Source organism: Sarcophilus harrisii, chromosome 3, assembly GCF_902635505.1.
Source record: "Sarcophilus harrisii chromosome 3, mSarHar1.11, whole genome shotgun sequence".
Lineage (NCBI taxonomy): Eukaryota > Metazoa > Chordata > Mammalia > Dasyuromorphia > Dasyuridae > Sarcophilus > Sarcophilus harrisii.
The window spans coordinates 172,124,748-172,140,441 of NC_045428.1; the positions used below are offsets into that span (position 1 = coordinate 172,124,748).

At 37.1% G+C, this 15,694-nt stretch overlaps 1 protein-coding gene across 4 annotated transcripts in view; it reads left to right on the forward strand.

Moving 5' to 3' along the window:
• The window catches only part of UXS1 (UDP-glucuronate decarboxylase 1), a 148,950-nt gene that overhangs the window by 101,616 nt on the left and 31,640 nt on the right, over positions 1–15,694 (forward strand). For all 4 annotated transcript variants that reach the window (XM_031958786.1, XM_031958787.1, XM_031958788.1 and 1 more), the window contains one exon: positions 7,324–7,443. In XM_031958786.1, coding sequence (XP_031814646.1) covers positions 7,324–7,443 — 120 coding nt within the window. The remainder of the gene's footprint in view (positions 1–7,323; positions 7,444–15,694) is intronic.

Below are 15,694 nucleotides of genomic sequence, written 5' to 3' on the forward strand. Positions count from 1 at the left end.
TTTTCATTTCTTTGCCTTTATAACCCCAGTACCTAGCCCAGTGCTTGGAATATAGTTAGTACTTTAAAATGCTTATTAAATGAGTGAATTTAAGAAAGAACAGGGGCTAAGGCTAATTGTTATATCTTGTTATGGCTTATCTCAACCTATGGCATGTGCCTATATTCAACTGGGAGCAACAGACATGGGAAGGATTCTGAAATCTGCCTCTGCCTCACTGTATTAGCTAAACATCAGCAAAATGTAGTAACTATTCTGAAAGACCTAATTTTTCAATGTCCTTCAGAAGCTTTTTGGTTTTTGTATCTCTTATAGCTAATTGTTTTTTGTTTCCCCTTGACTTTTCATAAGGGAGATATTCATTACAGGAAACTTAACCAATAATTCACATTAAGCCTGTTGGCTTAGAAACTTCATTTGATATAAGCTTCCCTGAAGTTATGTATAGCAACCTTATGAGGAAGACTAATTGTCCATCTTATTTTCAAGTTGCTGTCTTTCAGGTGACTTGACAACTGCATACTCTCCTTTCAGACATAAGGTATTTGTTTTTCCCTTTATAAAAAATTGTGATGTCTAGAGTGAGATGCCAGTGACTCAAATTATTCCCCACAATGGTACATTCTGTACCCACAATGGGTACAGAACCCAAAAGTGAAAATTAGTCATTAGTGATTCAGCCATGAGCCTCCTGAATTACTGACTTGTGACTCCAAATCCTTGGTGAAGAATATAAATTTACTAGAATTGTAGTCAGTAGGGGATCTGCCACTATAAAACAGGATTTAAGGTATGATTCTGGAGAAGTCACATTTTGATCTTTTTTTCACTTATTTTTGCCAGAAGATTTAAAATTGGGAAAGAACAAAAAAAGACTGAGTAGAGCTGTCAGCTCAGCATCCCAAAATTAATTGAAGTCTAAGAAATGAGTTTTACTGCTTTAAATTGGCCTGTAAAAATTATTTATCCCTACTAGATATTTATTTATAGGAGATATGCTTTGAAGAATTTTTTAGGTAATCATGACAACATTCACAAACTCATGATAAAGTAATCTTGAATGCTAGACTAAAAGTCGGGAAGATATGAGTTCCAATTCTGATTCAGATACTTAACTGTGATGCCCAACATATATCACTTACCTAATTCTGTGTGTCTCCGTTTCTTCATTTATTAAAAAATGAGTATAATAAATATAATACCTCCAGGGTTATTGTGAGATTAAAATGAGAATTCTTAAAGTGCTTTATAAATTTTAGTTATTGGTGTTATCATTATATCATTTTTATTACATTTATCTACCCAGTAAATCCTTCTAGTAACTCTTCAGTCCATGAGTTTATCTTGTGGCCAAGAAACAGATATTCCCCTTTGTAAGCCTAATTATTCTACCTGGGTTCAAAACTGCCATCTTGACTTCCTAAAAACCCATCATGCCTTAACCATGTGTGAAAATTATATGCTTCAAAGGGTCAATTAATTTTTTTTTTTAAATTTTCTGCGTAAATATTTTTCTTTTAATTATTAGGAATGACTCTCTGAGAGAAGGTAAAGGTAAAGATACAGTAAGAAATATAAGTGAAAATAAAATTTATCAATAATTATTATTCTTTAAAAAGAGGGGATAATCTCTTAAACTTAGAGAATATCACATTGATAGAGCAGAGAAGATGAGATCAGATTGTTTAAAAAGAGGAAAATCTTCCTAAATCTGAAAGGGAGCAGCTTAAAATTCCCTTTTGCAACTTTGCAACTTTATCATTTTTGAAAACATCATTCCTTGGTCTGCCCTTTTTGTGTCAAATTTAATGCATTGAAATCACTGGGCCATTCAGAGGGAAGATTCTAATTTGAGCAAGTAGAAACTAGGAAGCTAATTTTGAGATTAAATGATTTCCAAACTGAGCCCTAAAAATCAGGGTTCTACATGACATAGTAAGTCCAGGAGACTTTAAATGGACAGAAAATATGAAGCAGCTTCAGAAAAGCCTATATAGGATTTAATATTAGGATATTCTAACCTCAGAAGTTAAAAGTTCCCCTGAAAGCCTGAATGCTCAGAAAAACTGAGCTAAATTCATCTGTTGATAAAAGATTTAGAGTCTTTAATCCAAATTTTAAAAAGCAACTGTGCTTGAAGTATAGGACACCTAGGTAGCACAGTGGATAAAGGGCCTGGCCTGGAGTCAGGAAGAATCATCTTCAGATTTGGCTTCAGGCACTAACTGTGTGATCCTGAGCAAGTCACTTAATCCTGTTTGCCTCAGTTTGTTCATCTATAAAATCTGTTTTAAAAAAAAAATCTGGAGAAGGAAATGGCAATCACACCAGTATGATGTCAGTAAGATATTGGACATGACTGAAAAACTCTTCAGCAACAACTGTCCTTAAAGTGCTGATCTCTTGTCTCTTGAGGAAGAATAAAGACCACACATTATCATAATAACATGAACATAAGGCCAGACAATTGTCTTTTTTTTTAAGTCTCGGAAGTCACCAAGCCTCCTTTCCTTTAGGCCCCATAATTTTCCAGAGAACAGAAACCAAAAAGGAGAGATGTTTGTTTATTTATGAAGATTTTATTTTCTATCAGTCATTTAGGTGTTGCAGTAGATAGAGTATTAGAGTTTAAAAAGACTTGAATTCAAGTCCTCCTGCAAACAGACTGATCCCAGCAAATCGCTTTACCTTTCTCCTAAGAAAATGAAGATCCTAATGTGAGGATCAAGTGAAAAAAGCCTGTGATGGTGAAATGTGAATTCTGATAAAGCCTTTCAAGCTGAAAGAAATGTAGAATATTGACAATAAGACAATAGAATATTGAACATGCGTATATGGAGCATCAGCCTAACTTAATTCAACATATTCAACCAGGTTGTCTGCACAGTGATGAATATTTTAAATAAGTTAACAACAAGTAATTAGCCAAAATAATACTAATTCTGGGCTCAGGACCTGAGTTCAATCTGAGTTGCTTTAAAGGATGACCGTTCTTCATCTTCTACTCTCTTAGAAGGCAGGTTTCTCTCCCTTCCCCATATCTCTGGGCTGTGATGGAAAGGGAATATTTATGGGACTCTGGATCTCAGTTTCTCATCTGTTTAAAAAAAAAAAAATGAAAACGTCAGATCACATGACCTCTGAGGTCCCTACCAGCTAATAGATCTAGGAGCTGGAGGGCTACTAAGCTTGATTTGTTGGAGATTTCATGGAAACTTGGTATGACTTTTACTCTATCAGGCACACTGGTTTGATTTGTGTAAACTTGCTGAGATTTTATGTTCTATTCCTAGAATAAAGCTGCATTCACTGCTTGTTTCTGTGTTTCCTTCCCCCATTCTATTAATAAAACTGAAGTTGGTGACTTTTGAGTTATTTTCAATTGAGATCACCATCTCTAGTCCCCTTTTTATATCTTCTCTGACTTGTTTAGTGGGGAAAGGGTTTATTGTTTCTAGGCTACAAATAAAACCACAAGCCTTAGTCATCAACATTTGAGTACCCAGCACGATAACAATATATTCTGTGCTGTGAAGAGTTTATATGTGTGTGTATGTGTGTGTGTGTGTATACATGTGTATATAAATAAAAAATTTTTAAGTAATTTTAAGATCCTGGCTTTCAAGGAGTTTATAATGTGATGGAAGAAACACTATTGTGTATAACATAAGGACTTTAAAACTTTATAAACCAACACTAAGAATTTGTGATACTGCCTGGGCTGAAGTTTGTGCAATCTGGGGGGGAAAAAAAGAATAAATAGTGAATAGTGTGCTGGGCTTGGAATCAGAAATAACTGAGGTTGATTCCTGCTTCAGTACCTGTGTCTCTTTTGCCAAATCATTTAACTCCATTAATATGTCTCCAAGTTTTTTTTTAACCTGAAAAAAGGAAATAGTAACAGTACTAGGGAATATCTATCATAAAATGTTAGGATTTGGAGGAGTCTTAAAGATCATTTAGTCAAGGGTAGCTAAGATAGTCCTGGAGTCAGGAAGACCTGAGTTCAAATATGGTCTCAGACACTTAACATGTATTAGCTGTGTGACTCCAAGCAAATCGCTTAATTTCAGTTTTCTCACTGAAAAGAAAAGAAAATAATTCAGTCTAATCCTTTCATTTTTACAAGTAAAGAAACTAAGGTCCATAAATCTTAAGTCACTTACCCATGATCATTCTGGTAGCGAAGGGCAGAATTTGGATTCAGATTTAAGCATATGTAATTCTGCTTTCAGCACTGTTTCCACTTTTTTCTTCTACTCTGGTCATTTTTATAGATGAGAAAACCAAGGCTTAGAAAAAAAAGTGACTTGCCCGAGATTATACATCTTGGACAACAGAATGTAATGAAGCTTTACCTGAAGCCCTTTGTCTTATGCTTTCAAGAACATTTTTAGTAAGTGAAGGCACTCTCTCTCATTCATAGGTAGATTAGACTATTTCCCTAGTCTGCTTTGTATAAAAACTGGGAACTACTAACTATGGCATTCTTAGCTCTGTGGTCACAGCTTAAACCTTGCTGGTCTCTCCAGAAACAACAGAAATAGTATCAACAGCTTCTTCACCATCCCACACACAGCTACTAGCTGTGCTAGATTCTCTTGCAGCTCTTGCTGTTGATATTACTGCAGGTGGAGCTCAACAAGGTAATGAAAATAAAGCCTTCCCAATTGCTTCAAGGAACTGCTTGTCTCCTTCTAGTCTCTCTGAGAGAGGAATATGACTGTCAAAATCATCTTTATCTCTCTCTCCTGCATCCCTGGGCTTAGTGAGGGGAAGGGATCCCCAGAAGACGTTCTCCTCCCTTCCCAAATTGTTTGCAATTATTTTATTTGGTTCTGGAGGTCCACTCTTAGATATATGCCCCTAGGATTATTGGTCATGGGAGAAACTTTATAAAGCTTTATGTTAGAATAGAAAAAGAGATGTGGAAAAAGGAAGAGGAGGATAGAACCCCTGAAGATTGGGGTTTCCAATATTTGTAGCTGAGTGAGGAGATCCTAGAAGTAGACCAAAAATGATCAGGATAGGACAAGGAAGAAAGCCCAGTCTGAATCAGCAACTTCCTCTTCAGCCAAGAAAATCCTATTAAAATTCATTCATTCAGCAAGCATTTATTAAATACACCACTTATTCCAAGCAAGCTGAGGGGAAGGGAAGTGGCCTAGATGAGTTTCACAGCTAGATTCCTCTTTCTGGGGATGTGAAACAGGGATGCAAGTTGTCCCTTAAAATATGCAAGCATATTTCACCTATCTTTGAACAAACAATAGCTACATCTGGGGAGGCTAGCAGAGATAGTACTAGGCACCTTATTCTTGGGTCCCAACATTCTTCTAAGCCAGGTAGTATGGGGGAACTTTAAATTAACAAGGACCGGGAGAAAAACTATCCTATGCCTAGGATAGTTAGGGTTTGGGCTAGAGTTATGGCTGTGGGAATTAAGAGACAGATATAGGAGCAGCTAAGTGGTGCAGTAGAAAGAGCACCAGCCCTGAAGTCAGGAGGACCTGAGTTCAAATGTGATCTCAGGCACTTACCACTTCCTAGCTGTGTGATCCTGGGCAAGTCACTTAACCCCAATTGCCTCAGGAAAAAAAAAAAAAAGAGTGAGAGAGACAAATGTACCTCTGAATAATTTCTAATCTAGTAGAGGACAGCAAGAAACACTGGGCTGTGGTAATTTGACATCACCTCAAACTTTTCTACTTAATAGAGATGTGTCCCTAGGCATATCATTTATTCATCTGTAACATGATGATTGTCCCTGCTTTGCTCTGAGAATTAGAAGATGATTTATATGAGAGTACTTTGAAATGCTAAAGTACTGGGCAAATATAAAGTAATATTGTTAATATAAACTTACAGTTAAACAGAAAGCAGTCAAGATGACCCCAAGAATAATAAGTAAGCACTACCCAAGAGGACACTTTGATTTTCCAGATTATTGCAAGACCAATATGTTTAGAGAAGTTAATGATTTGGAAGAAGTATAAAGAACAGTGACCTGAAAGCCAGAAGAGCTGGTTTCATATGTTAAATTTGCCACTTATAATCATACAACTTAAGGCAAACTACTTAACCCCTTGTAACTTCTGTGAAATTAATATTTTATATATACACATATACATGTGTCATAAAAAAAGACTTGTGATTTCACTGGTATAGGGAACTACCAATGAATAAACTCTTTTTACCCATACAGGTCAGCAAATTTATTCATCAACTTATAGTCTTAGAGAATGGCTGAGCGCTCTGAAATATTAAATCATTTCCAAGGATTGTTCGGTGAACATGTTTCAGAGACTGGATTTTGAACCCAGAACTTCACTGAATTCCTATGAAAGGGAGTTATTGAAGGAAAACAGAAGCCAAATTAGGGAAAGGTAGCAGTAGCTGGAGGGGAAAGAAAGGCCTTCTGTTGAAATTATAATGAGCAACTAAGTTGCACAAGGAAGCCATGTGAGAAGGCAGAACATTCCAGCCTGGAGAGTAGCCAGTAAAAAGACACAGAGATGGGACATAGATTATTGTGTAGGGTAAACTAAGCAGGCCAGCATGGCTAGATCACAGAGTGCAAGGAGCCGAATAATGTGTAAGAAAACTGGAACAATCGAAAGGGGCCAAGTCATGAAAAGCCGTAAATGCCAAACAGTAGAGCTTCTATCTGAAGGCAGCATTTTGCAGCCATAAAGTGTTCCATAAATGTGAATGGTGATTGCTAGTATTATTCATGTGTCTTATTTTAGAAAATGGTCCTAAGAGAAACTATCCTGTTGATGGCTAGAAATAGATAAGGGAGAGAGAGTATGAAAAGTTTAGGGCTATAGATAATAGATCCTAAAGATGTGCAGGTGATCATTTAAACTATGTGAGTTGAATTCCCTGCAGTCGATGTAGAAAGAAATGAACAGAGGATCCAGGGCAGCCTCAGGGCATACCACAGTTAATGTGTGGGTAAGTAGGAGAGCTAATGGACTTGTAAAGGAACAGTTGGAAAAGTGCAATGCTTAAAATACTTAGAAAGGAAGAGACAGGCTGGTTACAGTATCTACAACTAAAGAAAGGTTACTCTTGTAAGAAAGCTGTCATATTTGGTCATCTCCAAAACTTAAAACCCCTGACAATGTCAAAGGATATATGTGAAGTGAAGAAGATAGTATATTAGCTAAGATTTTATATTATAATAAAATTTAGAATAAATCTTGCTTTTCCTAGAAAATTATGCTTCTATTCCCCTCCATCCATTTGTTTTGCCTTAATCAAGATTACAGTTGAGAAAATTAGACGTAATATTACTTTTTCTCTCCCTCTTCATTGCAGGAAGGGGTTGAAGTACGAGTTGCTAGAATATTCAATACTTTTGGACCACGGATGCATATGAATGACGGCCGGGTTGTCAGCAATTTCATTTTGCAAGCTCTCCAAGGGGAACCTCTCACAGTAAGTATTTGTGACATTATTCTTAATTTTAAACTTTTATAAGTTAAAAGATTTTAAATCACTGTGAGACCTCTGTTTGGAATTTAAATTACCGTGGAAAGCTGAAAAGAAATTTTAAATTAAACATAAATATATCTGAAAAAATGTACACCTTGGTGCAAAATTAAGCAAATTCTCCTCATCCATTGCTGCTCATTTGAGAGAATTTAATGTCTTCCACAGAAGCAAACCAACTAGTAATACCGAAATCTTATAAACTTTTTATCATGAACACATAGTGTTAAGGAGTGAGACACCCTAACAGCATTTGAGGGTCCCCATGCCAGTGTTGTCGCCATCCCAATCTCCAAGTTAGGTTTTGTCAAAGGGTTTTTTGATACTGAGGAGCTCTTTCTCTCAGTGGGCTCCTGATTAGAAGGTAGCAAAGATTTGAGATACACAGGGTTTTTTTGTTTTGTTTTGTTTTATTTAGCTTTCTCTGGCCTGGCATCTCCAGATAAATTGAGGGACTAATTTCCAAATCAATAATGGGTGATGATTATTCCTGATCCCAAGTAAAAGAGTGGGGAGGAGTTGCAATTCAGGTGGGGATTATTTTAGGAGTTTCCCAAGGCCAGGTGAAAGAGGGATGAGGGAGGAGTTGCCAGCAGATTCCAGATTTTCTAACCCAGGCGCCCTCCTTCCAAAAAAATTTAAATAAATCAGGGGATCACAGAGTCCTTATTTCATCAATAGGAAGATTAGTTAATTTTAGACAGTTGAACAAAGATGCATTGGCATTTCATTTATCTAATAGACTCTGGACATTTAATAAGTTATTATTCTAGGCACTGTTCTTTGCTCTAGGGGCAGAAAGAAAAAGCCAAAGTAGTCCCCTCTCAAGCAGTTCTTACATTCTAATGGGGAAGGCATTGGGCATTTTTTATTGTAATAAGGGAATGATAGGACAACTTATACATAATTAGAATCTACAATGTTAATACTGAGCACATAGTAAGTAATATTAGAGAGAAAGGCAATAGTGGAGTCAGGATATATAGGGCTTAGTTTTGAGTAAAAGAATCATTAAGTTTGGCATAGGGAGAAAGAAAAGTTCAGGTGTTCTCCTCCACCATTTCTCTAGGTAAAAGACTGCTGGATGGTCCCACCTAAGAGTACAGGTTCAATATAGAAGAACCTTTTAAGGTCATTGATTTGTTTTTGGGGTAGTTAGATGATACAGTGGACACAGCACTGGCCCTGAAGTCAGGACGACCTGACTTCAAATGTGGCCTCAAATACTTAATATTGGTTAAATCTTTGCCTCACCAAAAAAATAAAGAACCTTGGGGTTTTTTTTATAAGGAGTGGTGAAATTTCACTTTGATTTCCAACATTTATTGTCACGAATAGGTGTAAGGGGTAGAAAGGTACTGGGGAGATGGGGTGTCTATCAGCATGTCTGCTGTAAGTTTTCAACAAGGAATATTGGTGCAGAGGTGTCACAAATACTTGGCAGGAAAAACAAGGTTTCTATGGAACAGAAATAACCAGTTGAATAAAGTCTAACCTCAGAAACCAAAAGTTTTTTGGTCTACCACATATTTCACTGTCTATATGTGCTCATATATATATATTTACTCCCAAATCTTAATTATCCATATCAATCAGAGTTAGCACTAGTATGTGCAATTCAAATTTGTGAATAAATGTGTTTTGCAGCAAATTTAAATTCCTAATTGGATCTTGTCTAGGTAAATTTAAAATTAGTCTGCCTTTTCTGAGTATGTACATCAGCTGACAGTGGAAAGAGGTGGAAAGACTAAACCAGCCATCATCCTAAAATTTCCATAGGTATTTTCACGTGTGGCTAATAAGTTGTTACTTTGGTTTCTATTATGTGCCTTAGTCTGCATATTTTAGGTCATCACGAAGATTTGTTGTTGTTGTTTTGTCCTTTATTCTTGAAGACGATCATGATATCAGGCAGGTGATGCCACAACATGCAAGTGAATTGGATTTAAGGAGGGCTGTGCAAGGTCACCTAACTCACTTTCCCCTCCAGAGCCATCTGGGTCCAGTGGCCAGATATAGGACAGCTAGAGATGGCCCTGAATGCAGGGGGAGACCTTGACCTTTTTAAGCTAAAGTCTTCAACAGGTCTCCATTTGACTGAAGCCACACCCATTCAATCACTAAAACCAGGTAGCATTTGAGGCAAAGAATCTCTTCTTTTAACTAGTCCAAAAAAAGAGAAAAAGAAAAGAAATCTAAATAACACCCTGGTCAGTGTCATGGATTTGGCAAAAGAATTCGCATGCTCAATCAGTCTCCAAGTTAAGATTTATTACAATTATAATTTATTACAAAGATCAATTACAATTTACACCAATTGAAGTGGGCTAAAGTTCCAAAGGAGTTTTAGCAAAGAGAGAAACAAGAAGATGGCTTAGAGGTATAATTAAAGAGTGGTAGGGGAGGAGTAGTTCCCCTAGGGATTACTGACCAACACATTGGCCCCCACTGTTTCTGGTACTTAAGGCTAAGTAGCCTTAACTCAAATTCATTTGGGACAAAGGGATGAAGGTCTCATTTTCTGGAGCTGCTTCAGGCTGACAAGGGGAGTAGAGCTGGCCCTACCTACAGCTGAATCCAGGATGAGGAGGGGAGACTTGAAGGTGGTGACAGCAGCATCCAGAGGGTTTTGAGATTTAGGATTAGGTAGCCAGTGGTATTCCTGTTGGGATGTTCATGGCCAGAATCTGGAATATACAAAGCTCATTAGCAATAGGGAGAAAACAATTAACTTAGAAAAAGTGGAGGATAACAACCACAAAAAAGAAAAGAAAAAAAAGGTAGAATGAGGTAGACCTGTCTAATTGTTTGACTAGTGAAGATAAGTTTCCCAAGTGATTGGAGGGCATTCTTTATCAAGTGAGTGACTTGGTGAAGGAAAAAAAGAAAAAGAAATTTCCACTGGCTTGCCTCTGGGTTTAGAAGTTGACCTGAGGATGTTTGAAACCACTCAGAAGGAGAAAGGTGTGTCCCCTTTATCAAAGTCTTGTTCCTGGGAGATATATGCAATAGGAGTTGGGGAATGAAAGGTGCCATTAGGGGCACCTAGGCAGCAGTATGGACTGCTGAATCTGCAAGCCTGTTTCCTTGGGCCTGAAATGAATTCCCCTTCTGGTATCTTTTATGAAATATAACCAAAATCTCTTTAGGTCCATGGACAGCTTGCAGTAATTATAGAATTTCCCCTGCATAATTAATGGGGGAATGTTTCATTGTCAAAAATCCCCTTTCTTTCCATATAGTCCCATGAGCATGCAAGAGATGAAAGGCATATTTGGAGTCAGTATAGTTGTTCACTCTCATTCCTTTCCCCAATTCTAAAGCTCTGGTGAGGGTATAATTAGTTCAGCCTTCTGGGCAGAGGTCCCAGTAGGGAGTGGCTTAGCCTCCAAGGTGATATTGAGGCTCACCACAGATTAACCTGACTTCTTTCCCATTTAAATCAGAAAGGGCTTTTAAGGCCATTGATTTGTTTTGGGATAGCTAGATGGCACAGTGGACACAGCACTGGTCCTGAAATCAGGATGATCTGACTTCAAATGTGGCTTCAAACACATGCCCCACTAGGCAGAGGTCAGTTTAGCTTTCTTTGAGTCAGGTTCTGAGAGTGACATGATCACCTGCTTCCTCTCCTCTGAGAGTGAAAACGAGATGAGAGTTAATTGATTGCTCAAATACTTAGTGGATATATGGGCCAAAGTGGACCTTAGACAAAGAAACTTTATAGCCTCAGGAACCTAGAAAGTCAAAGATTTTTATAGCAGCAGCCAGAGAAGCCTCTTGCATTGGGCTACTGAAAATGAGTGGCTCCAGGTTTCTTCAATCTTTAGCCAGTGCCTGTCCAAAAGGTTTGAGAAGGGAAAATTGGGTCCCTACTTTCACCATTAAGTCATGTCCCAACAAGGGGGCAAGACAGAAGGAGATAAGAAAAGAGTGCTTGAATAATAGGTCGCCAAACTGACAAGGCAGAGAGAAGACCTTCAAAACAGTTCCCTTCAATTCCCATCATCTTAAGAGGGGAAGGATGGGTAGAACTGGAGTACCAGGGCAGGACAGAAAGTGGGACTCCCACAAAATAAAAGAGAAATTCAGTGGACTTACCTGCAACATCAAAGTTACCCTGGGTTCAGCCATTGTGATAGAGCAGGGGGGTGCCTGGCCTAATCCTGGGCACCATAACTCCTGGTCCTGAGGAGAACAGAGGACAGAGCACTGGCAGAGTTGGCTCGTCCCCTCTGTGCCCTTCCTGGTTGTAGATAAGTTATGGCTTCTGGTTGAACTTAGGCCACAGGTCTGGGAGTTTCTTCCAAGGACAATTGCGGGACCAGTGGCCTGACCATGGTTCCTGGATATGGCAACAGCTAAAATTTGAAACTGTTCTCTGTTCCTCACCCTGGCTCTGCCTTCATTTTCTTCTGCATCAGCTTGAACCTTATTATTGAAGACTCTCTAAAGGCTGTTTCCAACAGTTATGTCTAGAGAGTTTGAGGACCCATCTCTAACTCTGCAGCTTCCTCCCATATATCTAGGACAGACTTGAAGAGGTTCAACTCTCCTCAGTTGCTGGTCAGGGAACCAAATGATGAGATTTGGGGTTTCTGGTGGTCAGGGAGTCAAATGAAGAGATTCAGGGAATCAAATGAAGAGGTTTAGAGTTATGTCCCCAAATGATGAGGTTTGGTACCAGGCAGGGAATTGTGGGAAATCTTTTGGGCAGCGCAGGGGTCAAAGAATTTACGAATCTGAAAAGCTAGACTGATAAGTTTATTATTGGCCTTAGGAAGTCAGCCTTTGCTAGAAAGACTGAATTCCTTGGTGGCAAGGTCCCAATAGAGGAATATAAAGTTTTTAGTGGAAGAGTACTGGCAGAGATTTTCTAGCAGAGAAATCCTGTAGCAGAGAAAGTGAATAAGGTCTTGTTAGGGAAATAGATAAAGATAGAGGGAATAACGCTAAAAGAGAATATCATTTCAGCGGACAGAGGATTGCAGCTTATGCCAAGGGGAGAAAGGTTCCTTGGCATGGCATATTAGATCCTCTGCAAAGAAATTTTTAAAATTGCCATTTTTATAAGGAAATCTGAGATGGAAGTTTCAACTGAATGAGATTCCCTCAATGCTGTTACTGCCCCCAGGCCTAGATGAGACCACTTACTGAAGAAGCTTTAATTCTGCTGAAAAAATGCAATATATCCACAGAAAAATAAATAGGAGCCCCGGGATATTTTTAAGTAGAGAGATATATCATCAGATCTATGCAAATGTTAATTTATTAATTGCATGGAAGATGGATTGGAAACAAAAATTGCAAGCTAAACTTAGGAAACTATTAGAGTTGAGGAAGTCTTTTTTTTTTTTTAAAGAAAAGCATTTTCTTATTGATTTATTTAGATGAAGATAAATTTCCTGTTTTAATATTATACAAATAATATTCATGCTGCTACAATTTTCAAAAATAATGGAAAACACACTCTATGTTATTTTCAAACATTGGTGTTTTTTTTTGTTTTTTTTTTTTGTTTTGTTTTGTTTGTTTTTTGAGGAAGTCTTGACGGACTATAAGTGGAGAGAATGTGAAAGAGGTTGTGAAAGACTTGGTCAAGTGATAAAATACTGATAATAGGATGAAGAAAGACTTAATAATAATTCCAAAGTTATTGATCTAGGATGTTAGAAGGATTATGGTATTCTCAAGATAAAAATATTTAAACAAAGAATGTGTTGGAGGGGAAGAGAAGTTCCATTTTCAAAATGTTGAATTTCAGTTTCTGGTGTGGGGGACAAAAACAGACTTTCAGAGTTAAGAAAAAGCAAAAAGGAGCTTATTACTATCTAGTGAGAAAGGACATCTCCCATATGACAAGGTGTTTGTCAGCAAAAGAAATGTAAAGCATAAACTGCACAATACAGAAGCCCCCACCCCAACTTAGCCTTTTTCCCCCCATTGTTTGGGGGAGTCCAGGGTTACATTTTAATCACAGAAATCTAACCAAGAAACAAAAGGATATAAGTCAATAATAATAAACTAAATTTAAATTTCCTTAGAGAACTGCAATATAAGCAGATATCCTCAGATCTTATCAAAGCCATCATCACCTTTAAAAGAAGTACTAAGTGCTAATTAAGAGATGTTGGGAAATAGGAAGGAACAAACATCTGCAATTTTTTTAGTTATAACTATTTGTTATTATAAATAATATATATTACAAATGTATAAAACATATATTATAATTTGTTTTATAAAATTATAATATAAAAATATTATATAATAAAATATTATAAAATTATAGACAAATCAAGTCACAAAGTTTGGTTTAAGGCTATATTCCCAGGAGAGTGTCTTCACTTCATTTCACTTAATTCCACACTGGTATCATACCAATGAGAAGATGTCAGCAAGTTATTACCAATCTATATCTTTCTGCTATATGTGTGTAGTATATATTTTATATATAGGAAAACAATGGTAAGCCCATTTATTGCACACTCTATTTAACTAGTGGTAAGCCACTCTTGTTTTTGTTTGTTGTTCATAAATAGCATTACTAAATCTGCATCTTGCTCCAAATATTGGATGCTTGGCTCTTATCACCTGAGTCTAAATCACTTTGGCTGCATTGATAGCTTCTTTCTCTGTTTCCCCTTTGACTTCTCTTAGAGGTTCTGAATTCCCCTTGAATTGGGACTCTATTGGTCTTCAGTGCCACATAAATCACCAAATAGACATTCCTTTTTCCTTTTCTCTCCCTCATTCTTTTCACCTTTTGTATACAGAAGCCATTCTTTTTATATTACAGTTCAGAGCTATTTGGTTTCAAGAACAAACTGCCAGAGATCTTCCTAGAAGCATGGTCCTGATTCATTAGACTCCTGGCAGCAGTCAGAACCCAAGTGCTAGGCAGCCAAGAGAGCCTCCAGGTGTGTCACAAAAATAAGACCTATTGTTGACAGGCAGCAACATTCACATGTCTTTATGCCTGGAGAGCTTCCGTAGTGAGGATGTAAGGCTGGCTGGTGCCATCAGTGAGTGCAGTCCCTCATAGTTTAGTCTGGAAAGGTAAAAAGAAAACTAATTATCAGGAAAATTGTTTGGGAGAGGTTGACTTTCTTTCTTTCTTTTTTTTTTTTTAATGATTTTTTTTTTCCTTTTATGATACTTTACCTCAGAGTAACTTTACAGTATACTTGGTTGATGAAGCAATTCCCTCATCTCCATCCTCTGAGCTGTGTTAGAGGGATCATATTTTGGCACACTCATGCCAACTAATTCGTTCCCAAAAAACTTGGAAAAGTTTGGAGGAAACCCTTTTCTCCCTTCTTGGCCCCAATGCACTTGAAAAAACTTAGTTCCTTAGAGGAAGGAAAATAAAGAGACACACATACATCCTCTTTTCTCATATATGCTTTCTAAAAGTCATTTCCAAGGGAAAAATAATTAGCACCAACTTAGCTTCTTTAATTACCCTGTACAAAGTCACCCATAAATTGTTTTCTAAAGGCCCAATTTTTAGGTCATTTCTTGATCACATCATAATAGTAAGGGAAAAAAAAGTACACATGTACACACACACACACAATTTGTAAGGTCTTTTTTTAAAAAGCTCACATCAAATCAAGAGACATTATATTTAAAAATTTGAATGAAATCAACTGCTTTAGTGATTGTGTGTGTCTATGTACATGTTGTATATTTTCCGTGTAAGTTTTAGGATCTTTTTAAAATAGGGCAATGTTTTTTTTTTGTTTTGTTTTTAAAACAGAAAGGTTGTTCTCTTCTAAACCCCTGATTTTAAAGATGAAAAAACTGATCCAGAATGTTTAAGCAATTTGTTTAAGGCCACACTGGTAGAGCTACAATTTCAGTCCAAGTTCTGATTCCATCACTTTTTTTTTTTCCACACAAATTTAGTTTGCTTCGGATTAAACTGGTTATTTGGCAGTGTTAGAATTTTTCATAAATGTCAGTTTCATTTTTTTTTTTTTTAAATAAATGGCAACATAGCATGAATTGTTCCAGTTTGAAGAATAAAATTATGTGTGGCTGATTTTAGTCTCTCTTTAAGAGTCATCTTTATTCCATATTTTTAAATGTAAAAATTACCTGGACATTTGAAGATACTCACTCTTCTAAAATTAGTTAAGTGTTGTGATATGGGAGCCACCTGCCAGTGGCTGCTGGAGGTCTAACTCAAACCTGT